Source organism: Aspergillus pseudonomiae (genome assembly GCF_009193645.1).
Source record: "Aspergillus pseudonomiae strain CBS 119388 unplaced genomic scaffold BDV37scaffold_25, whole genome shotgun sequence".
In the NCBI taxonomy this organism is placed as follows: domain Eukaryota; kingdom Fungi; phylum Ascomycota; class Eurotiomycetes; order Eurotiales; family Aspergillaceae; genus Aspergillus; species Aspergillus pseudonomiae.
Window position 1 is genome coordinate 118,472 of NW_022476017.1, and position 23,703 is coordinate 142,174.

Sequence of the window (23,703 nt, forward strand, 5' to 3'; positions counted from 1 at the left end):
TTTTTTTTTTTTTTTTTTTTTTTTTTTTTTTTTTTTTTTTTTTTTTTTTTTTAGGGCATCCCGTACCACCTTTTCACCTTTTTTCCTCCATTGACGTCGGATTTCCTCCGGGGATCCCCGATTATCCCACGGCCCAGCTAATATTACTTAAACGAATCATAACCTAATTATGAACGAAGAATCAACAAAGTGGCCATTTGCGGGGATCGGTTCGCTTGTCTAGCCTCGGGTGGTAACTGGAGACCAATCATGAGTGGCGGCTGGGGCCGAGCAGCGACACGGGACCGGTTAAAATGGAACTGCACAGAGAGCGGGGAGTTGCCGGTCTGGGAATTCCGATGCTGGTCGGGTCGGGTTCGATTCATTCCCAGAGCGTGGGGTCATACTGTACGACTCCCGTGGGCAAACAAAGATCTCATTCATTACTTGAAGATACTCCGTACGGATCAATCCACACGAAACTAAAATGAACAACAAGCAAAAAGAAATAAGGGGGGTTATGAGTTGTACAGGTGATTCTATATCGTATGAGATTTGGGATCAACGTCGTACACATGACCTAACACATGATAGAATATAACATGATCTTCTCTGTATGGACAAACTCTCATGTGCAGACAGCGTTTCCCGTGTCGATCGGGATTCAATCCCTGTGAGTGCCAGCCAATCTCCGTTGGTGTAGTCCCTGGTCCTCAAATCAGTATCGAGACAAGGATGAGCAATCCATTAGGATCTCGCTTCTCTCCCCGCGGGGAGGCCCCAATGCAGGAAGGGCCTTAAAATAAAAAAAAATAAAATAAAATAAAATAAAAAAAAAAGAGGTCAGCCTTGGGTGGCTGAAGTTACAGCTGAACCCATACCCGACGGACGAAAATAAAATCCCATCAACATGAGTCGATACCCGAGGTTCGTTAGTTGAGGAGTGTGATTCATTTGCCGTTTCCCCTCATTTTGCAATTTTTGGATCTTATTTTTAGAGTTTGGAGAAAGGATGCAGCAGCTGGGGTACTGTCAAGCTTGGGATCCGTGTGAACTTATAGGGTTCAACTTGAGCTTGTGTTCGAGCTCCCAGTCAGACATCAGTGGATGGCATGATGTTTCTGGCTGTGTCTTCTTCTCAACCCCGGATAATAGCCGATCGGAATTATAGATGCGACCAATCTATGGGGAAGTTGACGAAGGGGGAAAGAATTAACAAAATAGGAGCGATGACAGATCTGGATAAATGTTATGATTGACATTTATTTCAGCAATGTATGTGTGGATGTGCGTTGCCCCAAGAACTGGATAACCGTTTTGCCTTTTTGGACGACAATAAGCCGGGGAAGGGAAAAATGGTTATGTAATAGCTTGAATGCTGGAGCAGTAAATTTGCGGTGTCAAGTGATGTTCCACACGGCTGCTGGTAACCGGCTTCTTCGGTCGGTCGGTAGGGAAATGAAATTGGAATCCATTGAGGGAGCACCTGCCAAATTTTTAATGTACAAGCCCAGGCTCAGATCCAGTATACTCCGTAGATTCTTGCATGATTTGTGATATCTTCAATGCACTGCACAGATAACTCGACAACTAGGCTTAGTGCATTTTAAGTAATCGTGAAGGTGGATGTCAGGCAGTAGTCACTGTAAGAGTTTCCTATCGATCGGGTCGGGTCTACTGGCCGCCAACTGGTAGTTCCCGAAGGACTTGGTATTATTACGAGCCATGACAAGAAGACGGCAGCGTCTCCGGACGGAACCCCAGTAAAATTATGGTAATTTACCCGACTCTCGGCCACTCTTTTTTCTTTCCTTTTGCCTCCCCACGCTGCTTGCTGTGGTCTCCTGTCTTGTCTATGTTGGGCATGTTTTGTCCTGTTGGACATGGAAATTGTCCCTGGATTGGATAACTCACATCAGGATTATGGTATGATTTGAATGTTGAGTTATACCCTTCAAAAAATATTTACTCTTACTCGCAACTCGTTTCTCAGCATCTATGATCACATTCATCGGCTCTCGGAAACTGGGGCTCCACCTCCCACTCTCCGGCGGCTCGGTCGCGTCCTTGCATCGAGTTGCTGCTCACCAACGACACTAGACCCACTGGGGACTAACGCTGGCCGGGCCTCCGCAATTCCTGCCCCAGTGGATGTGCCTGAGATTCCTCTTAGTCTTATGCCTAGTTAGTATGCTCGTCCGCCGGAAGGAGAACAAGAGAGAGAGCGAACAACGAGAGGAACCATTCTTATTCCTCGTCTTCCCTCCGTCTCCCCCTTTGACTACTCTTTTTTCTTTTTTTATTCTTTCCCTCTTTCCCTCCCTTAGCTCCTCCCCCACACTACCTTACCTAGTACCCGACGGACGGGTGTTAGGACTTTCCCCATTTCCTCAGTCATTTCGCCTTGCCGGACCGGTGCCCCGACCCTGGGCTTGAGAGTTTCCCCCACACTCCGCTTATTCCCGCTTTTCTCTCGTCTCGCCGTGTGTGCGTGGGAGAGAGACTTTCTGGCGGTGGATTTACTGTGCTTTTTTGCCTGCTCCGTCACTTAAACTCCACATACCTTTGCGGGCGTGCTTTTATCCACGTCGCACATTACCCTAGTTCTTTTTTTATTTCCTCTCTCTCTCTCTCTTCCCTGTTCTCCGCCTCATTTTTACTCTTTCGCCTGTTCGTCACTTGGACGCCAGCTACCACCACTTACCAAACTGTCTGTAAGGGGTCCAGTGCTGCGCACGGAACATACTTGAGAGACAAGGGAAGAAAAAAAAAACGGGAAAAAGAACGCTACGGTGCTGAAGGTCGGTCAACTTTTCGGACTTTGCGTGACCGCGCCTGTTGTACTAACGCAAATACTACAGCCGGGGGAGGTCGGTTCTTTCTGTCACCCCTTTTCCCCAAAGCATCACGACAACTGGTTCGGAATCCCGGGGAAATATTACCGGAGAAATACCGCGGGAAACAACGCTGAGGAGGCATCACCACACGTGTCGCCAGCAGTCGTTGGGGCTGCATTGTCCCTCCCCCTTCTTGGAATTCCTCCCTTTGATCCGCCCCCTTCATTTCTATCCGATCGACGACGGAGACGGAAGACCCCGTCTTGCGCGCCTTGAATCTTTCCCATAATGCGGTCCAGCATCGCCTGCGCCCGCTGCCGTCGCAGCAAGATTAAATGTGTCAATGCCGGCATCGACACCACCTGTCGCGCCTGTGAATCGTCCGGCCGAGAATGTGTATATCCTACGCCAGCCATCGGTGTCGGCGCTGCCGCCAAGCGGGATCTCGCTGCGTTGGCAGATGGAGATGATCGCAATGGAGACATGGATGGCCCGAAAAGGCAACGGCCTCGCAAGTCTGTTGCGGTCTCGTCATCCGCAGCGAAGGATGCCGCCAAAGGAACCCTCGATGTGCTCGATTCGTCCATCTTGACGGTCAAGGTCTGGGAAGCTGTGTTCGACTTATTCCAGTCCCATTTTTCGACTATTTTACCTTTTTTGCACCCTGCTACCTTTATGGGCCACATTCGACAGCTATCCGGCCCTCAGTCGTCCTCGTCATCGACCGCCCCTACAAATCAAGAAAATTCCCGAGACAACGCTCAAAGTCCACCCGCGGCAAAATCAGATCCAAGTCCTTTGATTCCCCTCGGAGTGCTTGCCCTCACTGCTCGTTTCCACCCCCAGCTCGTTGCCTACCACTCTCCCGCATCACAAGGAAGCCCTTCCAATCCGGCTCTCGCGTCCGAGTTCTATGCGACAGCACTGCGCAGCCGGCTGGCCGGTGTTGACGGTGCCAGCCTTGCCATAACCGACTTGACCCGCGTGCAAGCATTGCTCCTGTTGGCGCTCCACGAATGGGGCATGTGTCGTGGTAAGAGTGCGTGGTTATATGTGGGCATGGCCATCCGACTGTCCCAGGCGATGGGTCTTCCCTACGAACTAGAGAATGATGTCTTCTCGCGAGATGGCCCCAGATCACCCGCTGCGTTTAGAACGGAAACAGAACTCTTTGGCATTTCCCGACGCGGTATGGAGCTGAAGGAACAAACGTCCGACGATGTTATTGCGCAAGAAACCAAGCGACGCACCTTTTGGGCATGCTTTATCCTTGATCGGTGTTTGAGCAGTGGGAAGTATCGCCCGCGCATGATCCGGGTTAAGGAACTAGGCATTCAGCTACCTAGTGACAACGCATTCGCCTTCGGAGAGCGCGTGCGCACCTCGCGCCTGAGTGAGCCCGTTGTTCGCCGCCCGCAGAGCTTTGGCGCGCAGGGTGTCCAGATACCTAGCATTCGTCAGAGTCTGGGGGGCTTTGGTGACGACAAGCTCCCGAGTAATATCACCCCTGACCCAAAATCTTGGTCCCCCATTTCTCGCAGAAAGGACTCCAGTGAGGATGAGATCGATCGCTGGGAGATTGGCGCCGAAGAGGCGGTGTTGAGTCGCGTCATCCGTATCATTCGCATCTGGGGTAGTATTGCAAAGTGGTCCTGCGCTGGTGGAAGAAGGTGTGCTACTGATCCCTGTATCTCATTTAGATAAAGCTAACTCACGATCCTAGAACCGAGCAATTGCCCCCATGGCACCCTGATTCACGATTCTCTAAACTGCGGTCGGTCTTGGGTGAATTCCAGGATGGCCTGTCCCGCAACCTTCAATACTCGACACGCAACACGGACACTCATATCATGTACAAGACCAATCTTTCCCCTTACACCCTGATGCATGTGGTCTACTTTCTCTCAGTACTCGTCCTTCACCGTGCCTACATCCCATTTCTTCCTGTACGTTGTGCAGAGCCCGTTGGTCCTCTGGATGAGCCTCTCTTTCCCGGCGAAAAAGTGAACGTACCGGACGGTTTCTGGCGCGAAAGTGCTCGCGAGCTCTTTAGTGCCGCCCGGCAGATGATGGACTTGGTCGTGACCTGTCAAGACCGAGGTGTGCTCGTCGAGAACCCACTGGTGGGCTTCGCCGTCTACAACGCTGCCTTCATTGGTATCTACGCAGCACACTTTCCACACATGGATCCAGAGGGGATCCTTAGTTCAAAATCTAACTCGACTGGTGATGGCAATCAACAAGGCCAGGGCCAGACTCGGAAAGCTCTCGATATCCTCCGTGAGATGCGGACACGCCTTAAAATGGCGCGTGGGTGGTTCCGTACACTTAACCGACTCCATAGTTATTTCTCCAAGGTCAAACAGGATTTCCGCCGGCACTCTCGTAAATTAGAAACGATCTCAGAGGTTATGGACATGCAAACCAATGGTATCCGACCCGTCCGTGAGGGTGGAGTGGGTGGCGGTCTTGAAGAGTTCAAGATGCTCGAGAAGTTGTTCCTTGACTTCGGTTCCATCGAAGACCAGTTACCAGAAAACGGCGGCGATGAGGATGGCGCGGCTGGGGTCAGTGATCGGGTGGCCAACATCAGCGATGCGGGCAGCAACGCTGTACGCAGTGATCCAGGAGAATCTATGGAGGTTTCGCTAGATGGCGCCGGTGGACGCCGTGAGTCCTGGGTGCCCATCAATAGTCCCGGTATGCCACTCCCCGGGCCTGATGGCGAACGACGCCCTAGTCTCCCGTTGCCTCCCGGCCGGTCGTTGCAATCCCAATCTCCGTTCTCGCTTCCATCACTGCAGCATCACCCTGAGGGATCCTTATATAACAATTCATCTCCTACCCTTCCATCCATTGGACCAGCCGGTTCCTACGGGGCTCCACCTACCACAACGCCAGGCGCAACGTCGGCGCAATATAGCACCGTTGCATCCCAGTCTGGCCGTCTTCAACCCCTGAACCCATGGTTGGGCCCCCGCCAGCAACCGCCACCACCTCCATACTCTCAGTCTCTACCCCCTATCAATGCCGCCCCAGCGCATGGCCTTCCGCTGTTGCCGCATCCGGGCTCAGTGCACCCGGCAGCCTCACCTCCGGCAACGGTAGATGGCATGGACAGCTTCACCTCCAATAGCACGTGGTCTACCAGCCTGGGCGGCGAAGACGTGCTGGCGTTCCTGGAGGGATGCGAATACGATCAAATGCCGGGGATCATGCCATCGGACAGTGGACTGTCGGGCAGTTGGCTCAGCACCGTCTGGACCGAATTTTGCCGTTGACATTCCTTGACGTTTTCTTTCTCTTTCTATCTTTGATGATTGATATCGGGTCCTTGTCTTTGAATCCTTTCGTCTGTACTATTATTTTTGTGCGCGCCATGTACTGTATGAGTATGTATGCCGTTTCAGCGGAATTACGATCACACGAGGGTTGGGCACGAGGTCGGTCAAAAGGTGGTCCTCAAAAGGTATCGGGAGGATGGGACTCGGCATCGAGTTTGACTGCTTTACTGGGCGTATGTTAGGGATGGATTGATTTTACCTTGAGCGCGGCGTCTGGTTGATTGCTTGACTGGGATGGGCTTCCTTGCGATTTGCATGACTGTTAAACGACTTTTTTTTATTGATGACGACTCCGCACTGCGGTTTTTTTTTTCTCTTTTACTTGATATCTTTCGTTGTTTCCTTACTTTACAAAAGTAAAGCATACCCGGGTTTTTGTTGTATTATCTTAATGGGTGACTGCACCACAAGGGTCTTCTTTTCGTCACTCTATCTCCCTACCAGTCTTTTTATCTATGCAATCCTGTTTGCTACAATGGACCTATGACGTTCAATAATTTGCCCTAAATTGTGAAAGTTATTAAGTACGGATGATCCTTGCCGATCACTAAGTGATCCAGAAAAAGTAGCAACGCAGCGACAGGTCCAGTAAATCAATGCATCAATCATGGCAATATCCTCATCACAGCCGCTCCGGAGAACCGACCAGCTCCACATCTGCAGCAACCGCCCTATGATCCGAACTGAAAATTCCATCATCAAACCGATTGGTGAGAATGCCATACGCCCGGATATTCCACGGGACATGACCACCTTTGAGAGGACCCACCAGGACGTAGTCAAGAAGCGCATCATCAATGGGGGTATCATTGAAGCCCGTCCAAGAATTCACATTTCCATAGCGCCTCTCCCCATCCACACAATCCCTCGTATGGACCATAGCCCCTGCCGTCAGAACCCCAAACGCATCGTTATTCTCCCTCGAATTCGTATTGAAATCCCCACACACCACCACGCCATCCACCGAATCCGAGCCCTTCTTCTCCAGCACCTCGTCCATCCACTCCAGAATCAACTTCGCACTCTCAAACCGCGCCACCTTCCCCCGATCATCCAGATGCGTATTCATCACCAGCACCTTCCTCCCCGACCCCCGATGACGCAAAACAGCGTACGTCACAATCCGCCTATACGCCGCATCCCACCCCCGCGACGGCGTCTCCGGCGTCTCCGACAGCCAGCGCGTGGCCGACCATTCCACCTCCCAGACCCTGGCCCGGTAGATGATGGGCGAGTACTCGCCCTTCTGGCCGCCGTCGCGGCCGCACCCCACATGTTTCCAGATCTCCTCCCCTTCCGCGCTCTCGCTGTCCGGGGAGGTGTTCAGGCCGGTCAGGATGTCGGTGAGCTGGCTGTGCATGACTTCCTGGAGACAGATGATGGCCTCGGGGTTGTGGGTTGTGTTGAAGTCGAGTTGGTTGACGATGTGGTTTCGGCGAATGTTCCATGGTTTCTCCGGGGGGAAGGTGAACCAGGGGATGGTGCGGATGTTGTGGGTGAGGAGGCGGATGGAGAGGGGTTTGGTTTTGGGTGAGGCCATTTTTCTTTTTATTTCTGAGGGAATTTTAGTATCTGTTTTTGGTTGATGTGATTTCTTGGTTGGGAATTGTACAATTGATGAATGCTAAGGAGGGGGCCATTGGAGGTAAAAGTAGGGCTGGCACGGGGCGGGAAATTAGCACATGCTGTAACGATTCCATCATCGCCCAGTCATGCGGAATTCAGTTGTTTTTGGTATGATCTAGATGTCGGAGCCCCATGGGAACCCATGTGGTCTGGATGGATCTGTATGGGTGGAGGTCCACGATTACGAATGATTTTCAGGGTGGCTTGCGGAGCTGCGAACTCGATGCGGAGATCTTATCGGTTGGAAGAGGGGAAACTTCCTCTTATAGGAAAAGTTGATCATTTCAGTGATATATGCGAGAACAGAACAAGTAAATGGTGGGGCATATGATAGAGAGTCTATCGAAGGTTGTTTGTAGAGATGCGATTGTATCACATGTGGAATTAGGGCTAGATTTGCAGGTTCCTTGATATACAAGGTCCGCCCATACAAGCCTTACCTTTGAGATTTACGATACGAGGTGCCATAATGGCGGTGTTGGAGTGAGTGACTATTGTGTTAGTGTTGGGCTTGTGAGTGCTTTCAAGTTTTCATTTACTATTCTGACAGGTGAATTGCAAGTTCATTTCTACTGGTAGGAAGAGTCTAGTTAATCTATAGTTTGAATGGTATATGTCTATTTATCCCGTCGGTCAGGTTGGAGGTAGAGGAGCCTGGGATACTAATACAAGATCTCTCTCTCGAATCTAACTACTATTACGCGTGAGTATTGCGTTATTATGGCCTATTATTGTCACTGGGTGACTTATCATCGATGAATCCCTTAGAATGAATGGATAGAATCAGCAGGTCAATTGAGGTCTCTTCCAAACTCGGACTAGCGTGATGCAGACAGATGACAGACTGGTAATACCAATACATCGTGCTCACTTAAGTTTCCGTCCAATGGGACGAACTTCAATGCTGAGGCACTTTACAGCTGCTCTGCAGGCTCCTTTCTCCATCAACTGCTCCTCTATCGCTTAATGGATATACAGAGATTCCACAAATCCTAGAGGGATAACGCCCATAAAATAAAATCACGTCGTGCACTCATCATGGCGGAAAACGCCTATCCTTACGACACTGCCATCGTCCGCGAACTGCTCAAAAATAAACGCAAGACCCGTGGCATCCGCTCTTGTTTCCCTTGCAGACACCGTAAGGTCCGTTGTGATGGAAGAGAGCCATGCTCCAACTGCATAAAGCGCGGCCATAGCGAGTTATGTCGTGTGCCGACTGCTTCCGGCAGCGAGGCGAGAGCACCGCAACCTGCACTGAGGGATGTTCAAGGGCCGAGTGAACTAAATCTAGATGCTATGTATGTTCTCTTCGTCAGTCTTCGACAGCTTATTGACTCTGTGATAGAAATAGTACAATTGAAGAGGCGCAATCCCAGTCTTCAACTGACCCCAGCCTTCTCATCTCTAAGCTGGAGAAGATCGAGGAGCAAATTTCCTCGCTCAAGGCGGACCTACGCGCGACTGTTACGGCAACATCCCAAAGTCCTCATCCCGTTAGTGAGGCTCGTAATAATGGCCAATCGCGTACCAAACCAGCTAGTAAATCGCCTGGACGCTACTTTGTTGAAGACGCTACAGGCGCCACTATCTATCTGGGAAGCCACTCAGACACCCCTCTTGCACTGGGGTGTCGTCGAGCGTCGGCAGCGGGAGACACGATGCTGCATGATGCGCTAATCGACCAGTTTGTTCCACGGGCATATCCCTTCACTAATCTCTGGGGGGCGGAGGCGACAGCGAAGGACGTCTGTGAAACATTGCCGGACGATTCGGATATCATCCGGTATGTATCTCTGACTTGATAGGATTTAGTTCTGAAGCTAGACGCTCTCGATATTTGCTTCCCCGAGACTAACTATCGTAGGTACTGGCAGGTCTACCAATCAATTGTTTACCCATTTTACCCGTCGCTGGTGACCATCGACGAGTTCGGCCCTGCTTTGTTCGCATTTTTAGACGAGCGAGTTGCAGCTGAAGAAGCTAAAACTGAAGATTTCGGACCTGATTCATCTTGGCTGGCGCTATTATTCGCTGTGCTAGCTTGTGGGGTACAGTTTTCAGATGATCCGATCAAGGAGCGGGATTTGCGGTCAAAGGTCCTCAGTATGTTGATACTGCCCTTCGTTTGGAAAAGTTAGTATAAAACTAACAATGTAGTTTGCTCATCCTTCCAATGCCTTCGCATGTCAAATTTTTTCAATCATACGAACCTGGATCAGATCCAGGCCATGACACTGATTGGGCATTGTTTGCGTAATAATCTGGATACCAACAGTGCATGGATACTGATGGGTAAGTATATGACCCTCGACATCTAGCTACATATACTGATTGTGGCAGGCTCAACTATTCGATTAGCTCAGAGTATCGGTCTCCACGAGGCATCCCCATCTCTCCCAGAATCCGAGCAATTCCAGCGCAACAGATTATGGTATGCCCGCTCTATATAGTATATACTCCTGACTACACAGCTAAGAAAGGGATAGGTGGACAATCGTTTGGCAGGATACATTCCTCTCATTCACATACGACCGCCCCCCAAGTACAATCACAATGAGTTGCCCTATCCCGTATAGACAGCAAACCGGAGGCCTTTCATTCCAAGAATCCATTTTCACCATTTGCAACATCCTCCTCAACAAAGCACGGCAAGAAACAGCTGGAAACCTCGAAGACGCACAACAGAGCGCGCTCAGGTATAAACGACAGTTAGAAGAAGTGTGGGACGACGCCGCCCCGTTTCTCACAGACAAGGCCCGGTGCACGTCGGTACAAGCGCATCTAGAACGATTAGCCCTTGGAGTCCATTTAGGATATGGTATTTGCAGACTGAGCCGCGTGTATATGAGTGGGGTGGAGCCTTCTTCTTCCCTTTACCATGGTGCTGCAATGGACTGTGTGAATCAGGCGATGCACGCGATCGAGAGCTTTCTTGATCTTCATCGGTTCTCGGCGAGCGTTTGTCGGTCGTGGGCGTTTGTGCATAACGCGGTTAGCTGTGCAATTACACTCAAGGGGCTCAAGACACCATCCACGGAGGACCAGCGGAACCCAGACGTGCTTGTGCAGCGCCTGATCGCAGTGTTAGAGAAAGAGGAGAAGGATTCTGAGTGGTGCGATGCTGACACGAATGTTCGGTATTTTGGGCCGTATTCTCGGGCCCTGAAAGCATTACGAGAGATTTATGGCGAGGTCGCGGTGTGATATACAGCTAGGTGAGAGATATAACTCTTTACCGTAAGAGATATGCGCTCTAACTCAACCTTTATTTTATAATAGAGGAACAGTGTACAGCCCAGCCCTAATCATAAACGTCTATTCTATATCTAGTGTACACTCTATCAAATCTAACAATGATTCATAGCCATCTATACCCTCCGCTTAGCCCTAACATAAAAGTTCAACGGCCGAATCAACTGAAACTCGGGATCATAATCAATCGCCTCCAGTCCGTCCCTCACAAACTCATATCGACTCACCAACTCTGCCAACAAAATCTTAACCTCCAACAGCGCAAAATTAAACCCGATACACCCCCTCGGCCCCGTCGCAAACGGAACATACGCACACCGATGCCTTCCCTTCACCTCCTCCGTATCCCACCGATCAGGATCAAACCGGAACGGATCCCGCCAGGTCTTCGGATTCGTATGGATAGCATACAACGCAGGGACAATAACGCTATCAGGCGGGAGACGATACCCGCCCGGAAGCACGACATCAGTCTTGGTGGTTCTTCCCGGCTGGAAACTGGCGTTGTGGAGGCGCTGCGTCTCCTTGACGAACTTGTCGAGGTAGGGCAGGCTGTGCGCGAGATCGGGGGTCCAGGTTGTCTGGTTGCGTTCGCCATTGGGGCCGACGATGCCGTGCTCTACGAGCTCGGCGTAGAGGCGATCCTGCGTGCCTTCGTAGGTGACCAGACAGTAGAGGAGCCAGGAGAGGAGCGCGGAGGTGGTGGTGAAGCCGGCGCCCGTGACGATGAGCATGTTGGCGAGGATGAGGCTCTGTGGGAAGTGCTCGCCTTTGTCGTCGACCGCGTGCAGGAGGTAGTCGACGACGCAGGAGGCGCTAAGCGCGGCTTCGTTCATGGGAGCGTCGGCGATGCCGGAGCCGGCGACTTCGTCGATGGCTTCCTGCAGCAATGTGTAAATGGTGTGCTGGACCTGACGGAGACGGGCCGGGTCGCCGAAGGGAAGGTGGCGGTACCATTCACCGCGGGCGGTGATCTTCTTATTGAGCGAGAGGAGGCTGGCGATGTTCGTGACGATCGGGTGGAGGGGGCTGTCGACTGAGTCGAAGTGGCCGAAGTCTTTGCCGAGGGAGAAGGACCCGATGGTCTGCGAGGCCAGCTTGACCATGTACTGGTAGACATTCCAGGACTCGTCGCGGGCATCCAGCTCGTCGAACACGGGTAGAGACTTTCTTGCGCAGTTTTGCATCAGGCCTGTATAGTGTCGTACGGCCTTGGGGCCCATGGCGGGTGGGAGGTATTTGTGGGCGAGGCGCCAGTTTTCAGTCTCGGTGTCGCCGATGAAGATGGCGGTGTTGTCTTTGACGCCCCAGAGGGGGTGATTCTCGTTGATCTTCTTGGTCATGTAGGCTGATTCTGCGAAACAGACGGAGGCGACCTGTGGATCGTCCGTGAGGTAGGTAGTTTTGCCCATGTTGGTGGTTTTAATCACTGGGCCGTATTTGCGAAAGAGGCGATAGTGATTCCCCAGATGGTCGGGGAATATCTCGTAGAAGCTGCCAACCAGAGGCAGCCCTGGCGGTCCTTGGGGGGTTTGTACGGCGTTGCCATCAATTCGGAGGCCGATGGGAGATGATCCAGCAGAGATAATGTCGGCGACGGACGGCAACGTTTCGTTTTCGGAGGTGTGGAAGGAGATGCCTGCAACGTTAGGGCTTCTGGTAAGGATGAAGTGTCGGTGAAAAGCTTACCTGTTGGCAGAGTGACATGGAAAACTCCCCCGACAGCACGCTGGAGGTCTTCAAACTTCCAGCGCGAGTCTACTTCGATGGACTGCGCAGTGGCGATGTTGTCGCCCACGAGATAGAACTGACACTGCATGGTGAATATCAATGCTCGAACTACCTGACTTAATCGAAGACTCACCTGGAAATGACATTAATATATACGTTAATGGGTTCAAATGTGAAGATGCCATCCGAATAACCGTCCTATGTTGATCTTCGGCTGCGTCGGAGACTTCGTCCGAAGCTCGTACGAAAGTCGCCCGAGGATCATGGTCTGGATAGAACGGCACAAGAGTCGCAGAAGACAGTCGAAGATATAAATGACTAAGTTGTCCATGTCTACTTGTAGAGGTTAAGCTGCATACATTATCAAAATGCCGTCCTTCACCCTTGAACAGGTCCAAAAGCACTGCAAACCAGACGACGTCTGGATTGTCCTCCACAACAGGGGTGCGTCTCTTCTATCATGTAGGCGGAATGATATTGACTGCTCATAGTCTACGATGTGACCAAATACCTCGAAGACCACCCCGGTGGGAGCGCCATTCTCGTTGAGGTCGCTGGCACCGACGCTACAGAGGCTTTCGAGGAAGTCGGGCACTCCGACGAAGCCCGGGAACAGTTGGAGCCTTTCTATGTAGGCGACTTACCGACAGAGGTAAAGACTCATTCTATCCATAATTGATCCCTATACTCACGAGCCCAGGAACAAACCGAATCCGTCGAGATCTACCGTCCAGCCTACGAGCAAGTCTCGCAATCCGCAGCCGTCAACGTCAAAAAGGCCACCTCCTGGTCATCCATAATCCAAACAATCATAAAATGCGCCATGGCCGGTCTAGCAGGCAAAGCCGCCATAACAGCCTACCACCGCGGCATAACCACCACCGAGATAGCCTACGCTCTGCGTTCCCTTACCAAATCCGTCTCTCCCCACCAGGGCCCAGGCCACGACGGAACCCACTTCTGGGCCGGCGTGGGCATCGCCAGCGCAGTGCAGTTCTCCCTAACCCTAGGCCTGGGCACGTGGATCTCAACCAAGCTAGACGTGCAACAAGAATTCACTCACTACGCACCGCGTCGACCAGCCAAAACAGCACGTATGATCAAGCTGCCCCGGACCAACCTGCCACTCAAGAAACCGAGTGTCTTGGATCCGCGCAAATGGCGCTCATTCATCCTGACCCGCAAAACGGAAGTCGCGCCACATGTATATCGATTCATCTTTGCATTGCCAAATGCGGACGACATCCTCGGCCTGCCGACGGGCCAGCATATCGCCCTACGAGCGACAATCAACGGACAAAGCGTCTCGAGATCGTACACCCCTGTATCGAACAACAGCGACGTGGGCCGCATCGAGCTCCTCATCAAGGTATACCCCAACGGAGCGATGACCCAGCACCTGGCGCAGATGAACGTAGGCGAGTCGATCGAGATCCGCGGGCCCAAGGGCGCAATGCAATATTCCCGACAATACGCGAAGCATATCGGGATGATCGCAGGTGGAACGGGCATTACACCCATGTATCAGCTCATCCGGGCCATCTGCGAAGACGACGCCGACAAGACGCAGGTGTCATTGTTGTACGCGAATAACACGGAAGAGGACATTCTGTTGCGCGCGGAGCTGGATGACTTCGCGAGACGTCATCCTGAGAAGTTCCAGGTACAGTATGTGCTGAGCCAGCCCGGGGAGACGTGGCAGGGTTACCGGGGGTTTGTGAACGGAGATGTTATTGCGAAGCATTTGGCGCCTGCTGCGCTGGATAATAGAGTGTTGTTGTGTGGCCCGCCGCCGATGTTGGTGGCGATGAAGAAGACCTTGCAGGGTATGGGGTGGACGATGCCTGGGGCTGTTTCTAAGGCTGGGGATCAGGTGTTTTTGTTCTAGAGTGTAGATAGAGAATTTATTTTGGGTTGGTTTTATGGTTCATCTATTGCCAGAGTACCTTCCTCAGTCAGTCAGTGCCAGGGAACTAAACCCAACAAGTACTGTATACTGGATATAGACACTATTAGGCAATCTTTGTTGAATCTTAGTGGAATGCAAAATATGCCACCATATCAGAACTAGAAATTTTCGCATCAGCACACAGTTACATGCAGTCTGCAGATAATCCATCATTTCATCCCAACTAAACTAGTCAACCTGGCACACTAAACCATGACACCAGAGAATAGAGAAAAACAAACCCCCATTGAGTACTACTAAATCCACGGTATACCCAACACAAAAACCACAACAGTACTTAGTATACACCAAACACCAAGCACCAAGCACCCAGACACGGTTAACCGGCACTACAGCAACACACGTCGCTCCTTACCCACAGCTACCGTAAAATCTCAAAACACTTACGGCACCCACTTACCGTTCCCCGAAAATAATAGCACCCAGAGCCGATACAGAGTGCATGGAATGGTTCCGGAGTTCGGTCCATAGGGTTAAGTATCCGCTCCGTCACCATTCCGAAGTATCTCCATACCGAGTCCGAGGGTGTCCGAGAGACCTGCGCCGGCTCAACAATGGGTATCGGATATCGGCATGCACGGCATATATATCCATATACGGGATCTAGATGCTCTGTTGTGCATAGTGGGTAAAGTATATAAGGGCTGGGTATGGTAGAGAAGGGGCTTTGTATATGAGCTAATATAACTCAGCATATCCTCAGATATTGATCTATATTCTATATTATCATATTATCTACATCAAAGCATATACAGAATGCCCCAACCATCACCACGTCCCATTGTGGTTCTTGGAGCTGGGGTCCTGGGCCGCCGCATTGCCTCCGTCTTCCTCGCAGGCGGATACAATGTGCATATCCGCGATCCCTCCCGCGAAGCCCTCTCGGACGCAGCCAGCTACATCGATAGCCACCTCCAAGACTTCACAGCTCTTACCCCTTCGCAACGCACCGCTGGTACATACAAGACCTTCTCCGAGATCCCCGCCGCCGTATCAGACGCCTGGCTCGTTGTGGAAGCCGTACCAGAGAAACTGCCTTTGAAGATCAGCACGTTTGCAGAAGTCGACCGCAATGCGCCGGCGGACTGCATCATTGCGTCCAACAGCAGCTCTTTTAAATCGAGGCTTATGCTGGACGAGGTGAACCCCGAGAGAAGGGAAAGGGTGCTGAATATGCATTTTACGATGCCGCCTACGATCCGGACAGTGGAATTGATGACGGATGGAGAAACGAGCGAGAAGCTGTTCACGTTGTTGACGATTGTATTGAAAGAGTGCGGCATGGTCCCTGTGACGGCGAGACGGGAGTCAACTGGGTAAGTTCTTGTCTTCTCCTCTTGACATAGGACGTAGTGTCTGTTTGTGGAGTGTCGGCTGATTGAGACTAGGTTCATCTTCAACCGTCTCTGGGCTGCCATTAAGCGGGAGATCATGGTGATTCTTGCAGAGGAAGTCAGCTCCCCTGAAGAAATCGATCTCCTATGGAAGAACATGTTCCTGCTTCCGTCTAGTTTGCCTCCGTGCCGACTGATGGATCAGATTGGCCTGGATACAGTGGCGTTCATTGAGGATAACTATATCCAAGAGAGAGGATTAGACAGCCGCATGACCGTCGACTGGCTGCGCGATAAATATATTTCCCCTGGGAAACTGGGACTCAAGAGTGACAAGGGCGGATTGTATCCTCCCACGGCCGTGGAAACTGGTGTTGCCGAGGATGAGGAGACTTTGTATTTACTCGACGTCGGCCTGGGATCGAACAACCCTGATATCTCGCTCGTTCCAACTGCCGGTCGAATTCTCAAGTACCACCCGGGCACGGGAAAGAGAACCACTGTCATTGAAGGACAGTCCTTGCCGGATGGAATTGACGTCTCGCAGACCGCGTCTCGCATCTTCTGGACAAATATGGGTTGCTCGACAGCCACATATGATGGCTCTGTGCACTCGGCAAACCTTGACGGGACGGATGTCCGGACTCTCCTGCCCTCTGGTACGGTGCACACGCCGAAGCAACTGGTCGTTGATGATATCAACAACAAGATCTATTTCTGTGATCGTGAGGGCATGGGCGTGCACCGAGTCAATTTTGACGGAACCGATCACGAGGTTCTGGTTCGTACTGGTTCTCTCGATAAGCCTGAGGAAAGAAAAGATATGACGCGATGGTGTGTCGGTATCACCTTGGACGTGGATCGAGGGTACATCTACTGGACGCAGAAGGGGCCCAGCAAAAGTGGCCAGGGCCGGATTTTCCGAGCCGGGATTGACATCCCAGCGGGCCAGACGGCGGATAATCGACAGGACATTGAGCTCCTGTTGGAAGGTTTACCTGAACCCATCGACCTGGAGCTGGACGCGGAGAATCAGTTGCTGTACTGGACTGATCGTGGCGAACATCCAACTGGGTGCTCGTTGAATCGGGTGGAGGTTCGTGGGAAGGCCGATAAAGAGAAGCTTCAAAGTGAAAAGAAAATATTAGCTAGGCAATTCCACGAGCCTATCGGGATTAAACTGGACGGGAAAAAGCAAGTGTATGTGACGGATTTGGGAGGAAGTGTATATCGAGTGAAGGATGGGAAGAAGACTGTGATGTTTCGGGACAACGGCTGCTATACTGGAATAACTATCATTTGACCATGTTGATGAATGCTTAGAGAGATAGAATCATAGAATCATGGAATCATAAATATTACATATTACTCTTCATAGCCTATCTCGTATTCGGCTGTACGGAGAATGAATATAATTCCTAGATAGCAGTTACGGTCATCAATTCCATTCTGATGCAAACTTGGGGGATGCAAGGACCTGATATTCAATACTTTTCAATTCACAAGACGATTGCCTGTACCCTTATGCCGAACGATATTACCATTTGCCAATGCTGAAATCTGTTGATTGAAGATGGCGATGTCCTACTAATGTTTTTATGACAACAAATCCATGAACTCGAAAATCAGATACAATAGCCATGCAAGGTACGAGTATATGTAATTGGCAATGTATGGGATATCTTCCTAGTTGAAATATGGCATAGCGCTATAATTAAACATTTGAGTCATCTACTATAGTCATACAGTGATATTTACTCAACAGCCTAGTCATTGATTCTCCAGAATGTCGCCCTGTCGGATCAAATACTACGATGAAAATCAGGGCAATCAGAACCTATTTTCCGATAGACGTATCAGAATACCTAACAGGATGGCGGATTAGAAATGATCGCGTGCAGGAGGGACGCCAGAGACTCATGGGGTAAAGAATCACCAATATCTTGAAGCCGTGTTCTATGTACGACTACTCCTTGCCTCGACAATCATGAGATGACTTATCTGCCACCAACAGCCTGTTAGTAATGGGAACAATAGATAGCTTGCGCAAAAACAGCATATGAACAATAAGGAGAAAAAAACCAAGCCCATCATATCATGGAAATCCCCTGCAAAAATCCAGAACCACGTCATCAGTAGCCTTCGTCCTCGGCTTGTTGATACACGTGTCGCGTTCTGGTGGGGTCTTTGCGCATCTTTTGACCAGACCCAGTAAAACCCACTGCCGATGTAAAGATTAGCCATGGTCTATCGGGCACCAGGTCGTGACAAGCATACCTCGGGCGCTAACACTTTCTCCGGTTCGGAACATGCTCTCTTTCCGACCCAACTTTCCCTTGCTGGCAAAATCCTTCCACTTCATCTTACCCTCCTCAAGCTCCCGGTTGGCTTTGACCTTCCGAGGCGCCTTTGCGGGACGCGCTGGGCCATCGCCTACCTTGCTTGGCTCTTTCCGCGCCTGATTCGCCAATGCGGGGTTGATATCTGCAGCTGCAGAGATCACGCTCGAGTTTGGCAGCTGAGGTGCTGGGGATTGGGATGCGGAATTGCCTGAGCTTCCATCAGCCTTGCGTTTACGAGAATCATTGCCAGAGATAGGCCTGAGGTCTTTTGCAGTTAATGATTCAACAGTGCCGTAGGACTTGAAGGAGACCAGGTAGACAGGATTGCTGGAGGAACCGGTGATGGATGTAATGCGCGCGGGGTAGAAGGAGTTGTCGCCCGAAGTCCAGCGGGCAAGAACATGTTCATTGATCGAGAACGATGCCGGTGGGGCGGACTCTTCCGTCTGCTCAACTGTTGGCTTTCGATAGCCCGTCTGAGACGTGGGGTAGCTATCCCGGGGTCCTTGCTCTTTTACCGATTTCGACGTGGACGGAGCGGGAGGTTTGAGCTCGGCGATGGAGGTTTCGGTGAGGTTGATAAGTTCTTCCAGCTCAGTTTTGAGACTCTGAAGTTCCGTATTATCTGGATCTATCTGCAAACTCGATTGGACGGTTTCAAGCTGCACCAACTGAGTTAGAGATCGAAGTTCCACAACCATTTGACAGATATACCTGTAACTTGAATTCCTTGACCTCGGCCTCCAGAGCTGCCACGTCCGACATTGTGAAATATTAAAACGGGTTGGAAAAGAAACAAACAGGGTCAAACAAAACAGTGAATTGTTAGGACAGACAAAAGGAAAAAGAGAGAATGTGCTATTGAAGGAGACCAATACTGGATCTTCAAACTATTTGCAGAGGGCAAAGATAAGACCCAGAGAGAAGTTGGGATAAGATAGTGCACGTTCCCCTTGGGGTTAGTGCGTCACGTGAGGGTCCCTTCTGCAGGTGGGATGCACTCCAGTCGTCCTCACCATCAGTTGATATGGGAGTGGATCTCCCCCCATTAGCTTAATTTCTTTTAGAATCTATAAACTACACTTATTATAGTTAGAAGGCACTTGGGGAACTGATGACGATCCTACAGTGATGGCTTGAAACTGAATATCACGTCAACCCGGATTAACGGAGATTCAACTTGTGGAACAGAGTCAAATCCTGTTGCCACCTGATGCTCACGGGCTACTTGTGGCGCACCTTGAGAGATCCAGGTTCCTTACCGCGTTTCACCTATCACAAGAATGGTAGCAGATATTGGGCTTCCAGGGGGGGTGCGTTCTTTGAGATTTCCTCATTTCGTCGATCTACATAAAACAAACTGTTTATGAGTCACGGAAGACCCGAACTCGGAGGGAATTTGTCCAATCGGTAGATCAATTGGGACTTATCTGCGAAGATTTGACGATAAGGGCGGATGTTCCACGATGGGCATTCCCTGGAGATGAAGATCGCATATATAGCTGGACTGTTTACATGTAGAAAAACGAACAAGACAAGTGATATTGTAAAACAGGAAGAAAACTGGAAAAGTAATCATATAGCAAGAAGGGGAAAGAAAGACAAGAGGAAAATATCTCCACGAAACAAAAATGTGCCCATCTTATCAGTCGACCGAGACCTCCGATACAATAGTCAAGCCGCGATGTGGAGAAGAACTTCGGGATGGGATCTGCTGAGTGGCGGGAACCAAACGGCTTTAAACACGAGGGAATGGAAAGTGGCAGAAAAGGCGCAAAGAAAAAAGAGGGTCTGGCCTGATTTCTAAGCAGCAACGAGGATTTTCTGGTTCCGAACTAGCGTCCACGATCCGTCGCCCTGATTGGCTTCTATGAGCAACCCTGGGGTTAGGCAACCAATAGCCACGCGCTAAAGGGGCGGCCGCTCCAAAGATTGGTACCTCAGGCTAGTCATCGCTGTACCGCATCGAATGACTGCAATGCATCGGCTCATCTCTTCCCCTCTTACGCCAACTCGTCCTCTTCTTTCTTCATCCTTCCCCCTGGTCTTTTCTCTAGCATTCGCTTCCCCCCGTCCATTGGTTCCCTGTCACCCTGAAGTAGGCACCAATTGATCTGACGTATTTCGATTCATTCTCAATACTTTTGCTCCGCCTACTACTCCGTTTCTAGCCTCATTCGCCTCCCTCCGAGCCCCTCCTTTCACACACCTCGCCCTGAGCCTACCTCGGGATCAACCTGCATCTTCTTCACCTCACCCTCTGTTTGATCACCTCTACGTGTCTTGAAGCTCCTAGTTATCGTGCATCGCGGTTTATCTACTGTCGGACCATCCTGCTGCTTTTCCTGGTGTCTGTACACCTCTTCCGAGAACGCCAATTTTTTTTAATTTTTTTTTTCATCAGTCACTTGCACCTGCCTTTGCTGGAGCTTAGCCAGTTGCTGTCGATTTCAAATTGTAGTTGGAAGTATCTCTCAGTTGATACGTCCTCGAACCCTTGCAGACTTGCACCGTTTTCCGCCATCGCTGTAGCGCCAATCCTCGACGCTACGTCTCTTCAATCACTGTCGCTTTGATTATTCCTCTTGAATCATTCATCACACAGATATCTTCTCATCACTAGTGATTTCATACGATAGAACGAACGGGCGGGAAGCCCGGCCTTGCTATCAGAACGGTCCAAACAGCCTAATCGAGTGTTTGATTCAGATTTGATTGCAGGCCTATCTCAGCATACGAGTGGCCCCGGCATCTGTATATTCTCGCATCTCTATTCTGCTTCGGAAGATACGATAATCACGATGGCCGATTTTAATACCCTCTATCATCAAGGTCTTTATCTCTCCCCCGATCAACAAGACCTTCTTCTTGCCGCTCTTTCCTCCAATCAGCCCCCTCAAAAGCAACAGAACGATAAGCAACGATCCCAAGCGAAGACAGACCCAGACAGTACTCCTGGGAACATGTCGTCTGGCAGCTTTACCATGTCACCAGGATTCAATAAGTCGCATCCTGGCTCTGGTGGGCTGGGTTATGGAGATGATGAGAGCCCTTTCTTAGACTTCAACCCGGAGCTTGACTTCGATTTTCCAGGCTCCGAGAATCTAATTGGTGACCTGCCGGAAAGTGTCCCCTCTGATGAACATGAGGTAGGCGAAAAACGGAAGGATATGTCGGACAACGAAAACGAGGAGTCGGGAAAGAAGCGCAGAGAAAGCGATGACAAAGCAGCGAAAAAACCAGGTAGAAAGCCGTTGACTTCAGAGCCTACTTCGGTATGCATTGAAATCTGTGGAGTAGATTGATCGGGGTTTGTGTTACTAACGTGCTCTCTAGAAGCGCAAGGCGCAAAATCGTGCAGCGCAGCGGGCATTCCGTGAGCGCAAGGAGAAGCATCTGAAGGACTTGGAGACCAAAGTGGATGAGTTGCAGAAGGCCTCTGACGATGCAAACCAGGAGAACGGACTACTACGCGCTCAGGTCGAGCGTTTGCAGGTGGAGCTCAGGGAGTACCGTAAGCGTCTCTCATGGCTGACTACCGGCAGTGGAATCTCTGCCATGAGCGCTATCCCAAGCGCTCATTCTAGGAATTTGTATGGCCTCAATAACAACGACTTTATGTTCGACTTCCCCAAATTCGGAGACCTTCCCGGAGGACACATCTTTAATGGCCCTTTGACCAAGTCAAATCAAAACAAGTCTAGGGATGGTTCTTCTCCGGCGACAAGCGACTCCCAAGTTCCAGGTGTTATGACTCGGGAAGCACTCAACGGATCAAACAACCAGAGAATGTCAACTGCCAAAGCCGCCAACGGAGTCTCCAACAATCCCTCTCCTAAGGTTCCATCGGTGTACAACATCAGGCAGTCTGCATCATCACATGATTCGTCCAATTCATGTTCTCCGTCAGCTTCATCGGACTCGCACCAGAGTCAGATACTGTCTTCGAATGGCACATCGCCGGAGCCGATATCAAATTCGCCTGCCACGAAGCTTAATGACAGTGTTCAGAATCATCATGCTTGTACCTATAGCACCATTGATGGTGAGGCCTCCTTCTGCGCACAACTCGGCATGGCGTGCGGCAATATCAATAACCCTATTCCAGCTGTAAGAGGCAAAAGCGAGAGTGTATCGGATACCCCCAACCAACCCAACAGCAACTACGAACAAACACCCGGACCCGGACTTGACCTCCTGGCGCAGCAGAATGGGGGTCAGTTCGATCCAGTGCTGTTCGGAGACTGGCGAGAGCCTCAGGATGCAATTTTGTCGCAGGACTTCGGTACCTTCTTTGACGATGCCTTCCCCTTGCCGGATCTGGGAAGTCCATCTCACAATTTCAATGAGCTGGCCAACCAGCAGCTACCGAAGAAGGATTTGATTGCTGAGATTGACCATAAGATGGATGAGGAGGTGGTGCCTGGGGAGGACAAATCACAGATGTTGTCTTGCACCAAGATTTGGTATGTCCGGCTTGATGTGGGTTCATGGATTATCAATGACATACTGACTTCTATCTGCCATAGGGATCGCCTGCAATCTATGGAGAAGTTCCGCAATGGCGAAATTGACGTTGACAACCTTTGCTCCGAACTGCGTACGAAGGCCCGCTGTTCGGAGGGTGGTGTAGTTGTGAACCAAAAGGACGTGGAGGATATCATGGGTCGCGTCAAATAATAATTCTCGCCATCTGACTATAATACGCAATCGCGTGCTGCAGATTTTGATACCCATATCTATGATACAACACTGCAACTGGCGTCATCACGAGCAAGGGATCTGGGAACTATACTCGCAAAATTGAGTCACATTCGATCTGGAATATGTACCATCTACTTTCATTTTGGGATCAACATTATCCGACGACATGTATTTGTGAGGTATTTGTCATTTCATACTTTATATTTCCTTTTTCTCTTCGGTCTTTGGTTTCATACAAGGCGAATGGGGAGGCACAGTTTGACTATAAATTCTTCACTGGTCTCGGCTTGGAAAGAATGTACACCGATGATCAGATCATGCATTTTTTGCTTCCCCTGACTGGCGTACAGTAAGTTGCCGGCTGGACGGCTGGTTATACAAAGAAAAATTTCGGATAAGGCGCATATGCGTTGTGCTGGATATGATCATATCCAAGGTCTGGGGTCTCTAATTTTATATACTTCTTAGTTCACGGGTTATGATGATTGTGCCTATTCATGACTGATTCCTTTTTCCCTTCTGTTAATACCATCAAGGGAGTTGTTCATGTTGATATTGAATTAATTTTTGAATTCTCTACTC

General features: G+C 50.5%; 8 protein-coding genes across 8 annotated transcripts; 5 read left to right on the top strand and 3 right to left on the bottom strand.

Annotated features, from left to right (window-relative positions):
- The first annotated feature begins 2,760 nt into the window (after positions 1 to 2,760).
- Positions 2,761 to 6,270, top strand: BDV37DRAFT_97755 (putative C6 transcription factor). The gene is made up of 2 exons (XM_032091523.1): positions 2,761 to 4,486; positions 4,540 to 6,270. The coding sequence occupies exons 1-2, from the start codon at positions 3,105 to 3,107 to the stop codon at positions 6,095 to 6,097; spliced, it is 2,940 nt and encodes a 979-aa protein (XP_031942453.1). The 5' UTR covers positions 2,761 to 3,104; the 3' UTR covers positions 6,098 to 6,270.
- Positions 6,271 to 6,782: 512 nt separating this feature from the next.
- On the bottom strand, positions 6,783 to 7,700 carry BDV37DRAFT_293283 (endonuclease/exonuclease/phosphatase family protein; the record flags this gene model as incomplete). Its single annotated transcript, XM_032089376.1, has 1 exon — positions 6,783 to 7,700. The coding sequence occupies one exon, from the start codon at positions 7,698 to 7,700 to the stop codon at positions 6,783 to 6,785; it is 918 nt and encodes a 305-aa protein (XP_031942454.1).
- A 1,124-nt stretch (positions 7,701 to 8,824) lies between these two features.
- BDV37DRAFT_282090 (Zn(II)2Cys6 transcription factor) lies at positions 8,825 to 10,993 on the top strand (the record flags this gene model as incomplete). The annotated part of the gene is made up of 6 exons (XM_032086962.1): positions 8,825 to 9,087; positions 9,135 to 9,572; positions 9,654 to 9,892; positions 9,947 to 10,081; positions 10,130 to 10,220; positions 10,276 to 10,993. The coding sequence occupies 6 exons, from the start codon at positions 8,825 to 8,827 to the stop codon at positions 10,991 to 10,993; spliced, it is 1,884 nt and encodes a 627-aa protein (XP_031942455.1).
- A 164-nt stretch (positions 10,994 to 11,157) lies between these two features.
- BDV37DRAFT_270872 (cytochrome P450) lies at positions 11,158 to 12,860 on the bottom strand (the record flags this gene model as incomplete). Its single annotated transcript, XM_032084627.1, has 2 exons — positions 11,158 to 12,680; positions 12,731 to 12,860. 2 exons carry the CDS (start codon positions 12,858 to 12,860, stop codon positions 11,158 to 11,160), a joined length of 1,653 nt encoding a protein of 550 aa, XP_031942456.1.
- Positions 12,861 to 13,140: 280 nt separating this feature from the next.
- Positions 13,141 to 14,660, top strand: BDV37DRAFT_270873 (uncharacterized protein; the record flags this gene model as incomplete). Its single annotated transcript, XM_032084628.1, has 3 exons — positions 13,141 to 13,216; positions 13,264 to 13,424; positions 13,473 to 14,660. The coding sequence occupies 3 exons, from the start codon at positions 13,141 to 13,143 to the stop codon at positions 14,658 to 14,660; spliced, it is 1,425 nt and encodes a 474-aa protein (XP_031942457.1).
- An 837-nt stretch (positions 14,661 to 15,497) lies between these two features.
- BDV37DRAFT_270874 (3-hydroxyacyl-CoA dehydrogenase) lies at positions 15,498 to 17,378 on the top strand (the record flags this gene model as incomplete). The annotated part of the gene is made up of 2 exons (XM_032084629.1): positions 15,498 to 16,057; positions 16,130 to 17,378. The coding sequence occupies 2 exons, from the start codon at positions 15,498 to 15,500 to the stop codon at positions 17,376 to 17,378; spliced, it is 1,809 nt and encodes a 602-aa protein (XP_031942458.1).
- Positions 17,379 to 17,500: 122 nt separating this feature from the next.
- On the bottom strand, positions 17,501 to 19,342 carry BDV37DRAFT_245829 (uncharacterized protein). Its single transcript, XM_032081689.1, has 3 exons — positions 19,132 to 19,342; positions 18,353 to 19,079; positions 17,501 to 18,296 (listed from the first exon to the last, which is right to left on the bottom strand). Exons 1-3 carry the CDS (start codon positions 19,180 to 19,182, stop codon positions 18,208 to 18,210), a joined length of 867 nt encoding a protein of 288 aa, XP_031942459.1. The 5' UTR covers positions 19,183 to 19,342; the 3' UTR covers positions 17,501 to 18,207.
- A 1,876-nt stretch (positions 19,343 to 21,218) lies between these two features.
- yap1 (putative bZIP transcription factor AP-1/Yap1) lies at positions 21,219 to 23,097 on the top strand (the record flags this gene model as incomplete). Its single annotated transcript, XM_032084630.1, has 3 exons — positions 21,219 to 21,692; positions 21,754 to 22,883; positions 22,947 to 23,097. 3 exons carry the CDS (start codon positions 21,219 to 21,221, stop codon positions 23,095 to 23,097), a joined length of 1,755 nt encoding a protein of 584 aa, XP_031942460.1.
- Between the last annotated feature and the right edge of the window lie 606 nt (positions 23,098 to 23,703).

Excerpts from the sequence above, each read along its gene's own strand:
- BDV37DRAFT_245829 (XM_032081689.1), bottom strand. The coding sequence starts at position 19,182 with ATGTCGGACGTGGCAGCTCTGGAGGCCGAGGTCAAGGAATTCAAGTTA. Across the intron at positions 19,080-19,131 it reads TCAAGGAATTCAAGTTACAG|CTTGAAACCGTCCAATCGAG; the intron begins GTATATCTGTCA and ends CAGTTGGTGCAG. Across the intron at positions 18,297-18,352 it reads AGAAAGTGTTAGCGCCCGAG|TGGGTTTTACTGGGTCTGGT; the intron begins GTATGCTTGTCA and ends TTACATCGGCAG.
- BDV37DRAFT_97755 (XM_032091523.1), top strand. The coding sequence starts at position 3,105 with ATGCGGTCCAGCATCGCCTGCGCCCGCTGCCGTCGCAGCAAGATTAAA. Across the intron at positions 4,487-4,539 it reads TCCTGCGCTGGTGGAAGAAG|AACCGAGCAATTGCCCCCAT; the intron begins GTGTGCTACTGA and ends TCACGATCCTAG.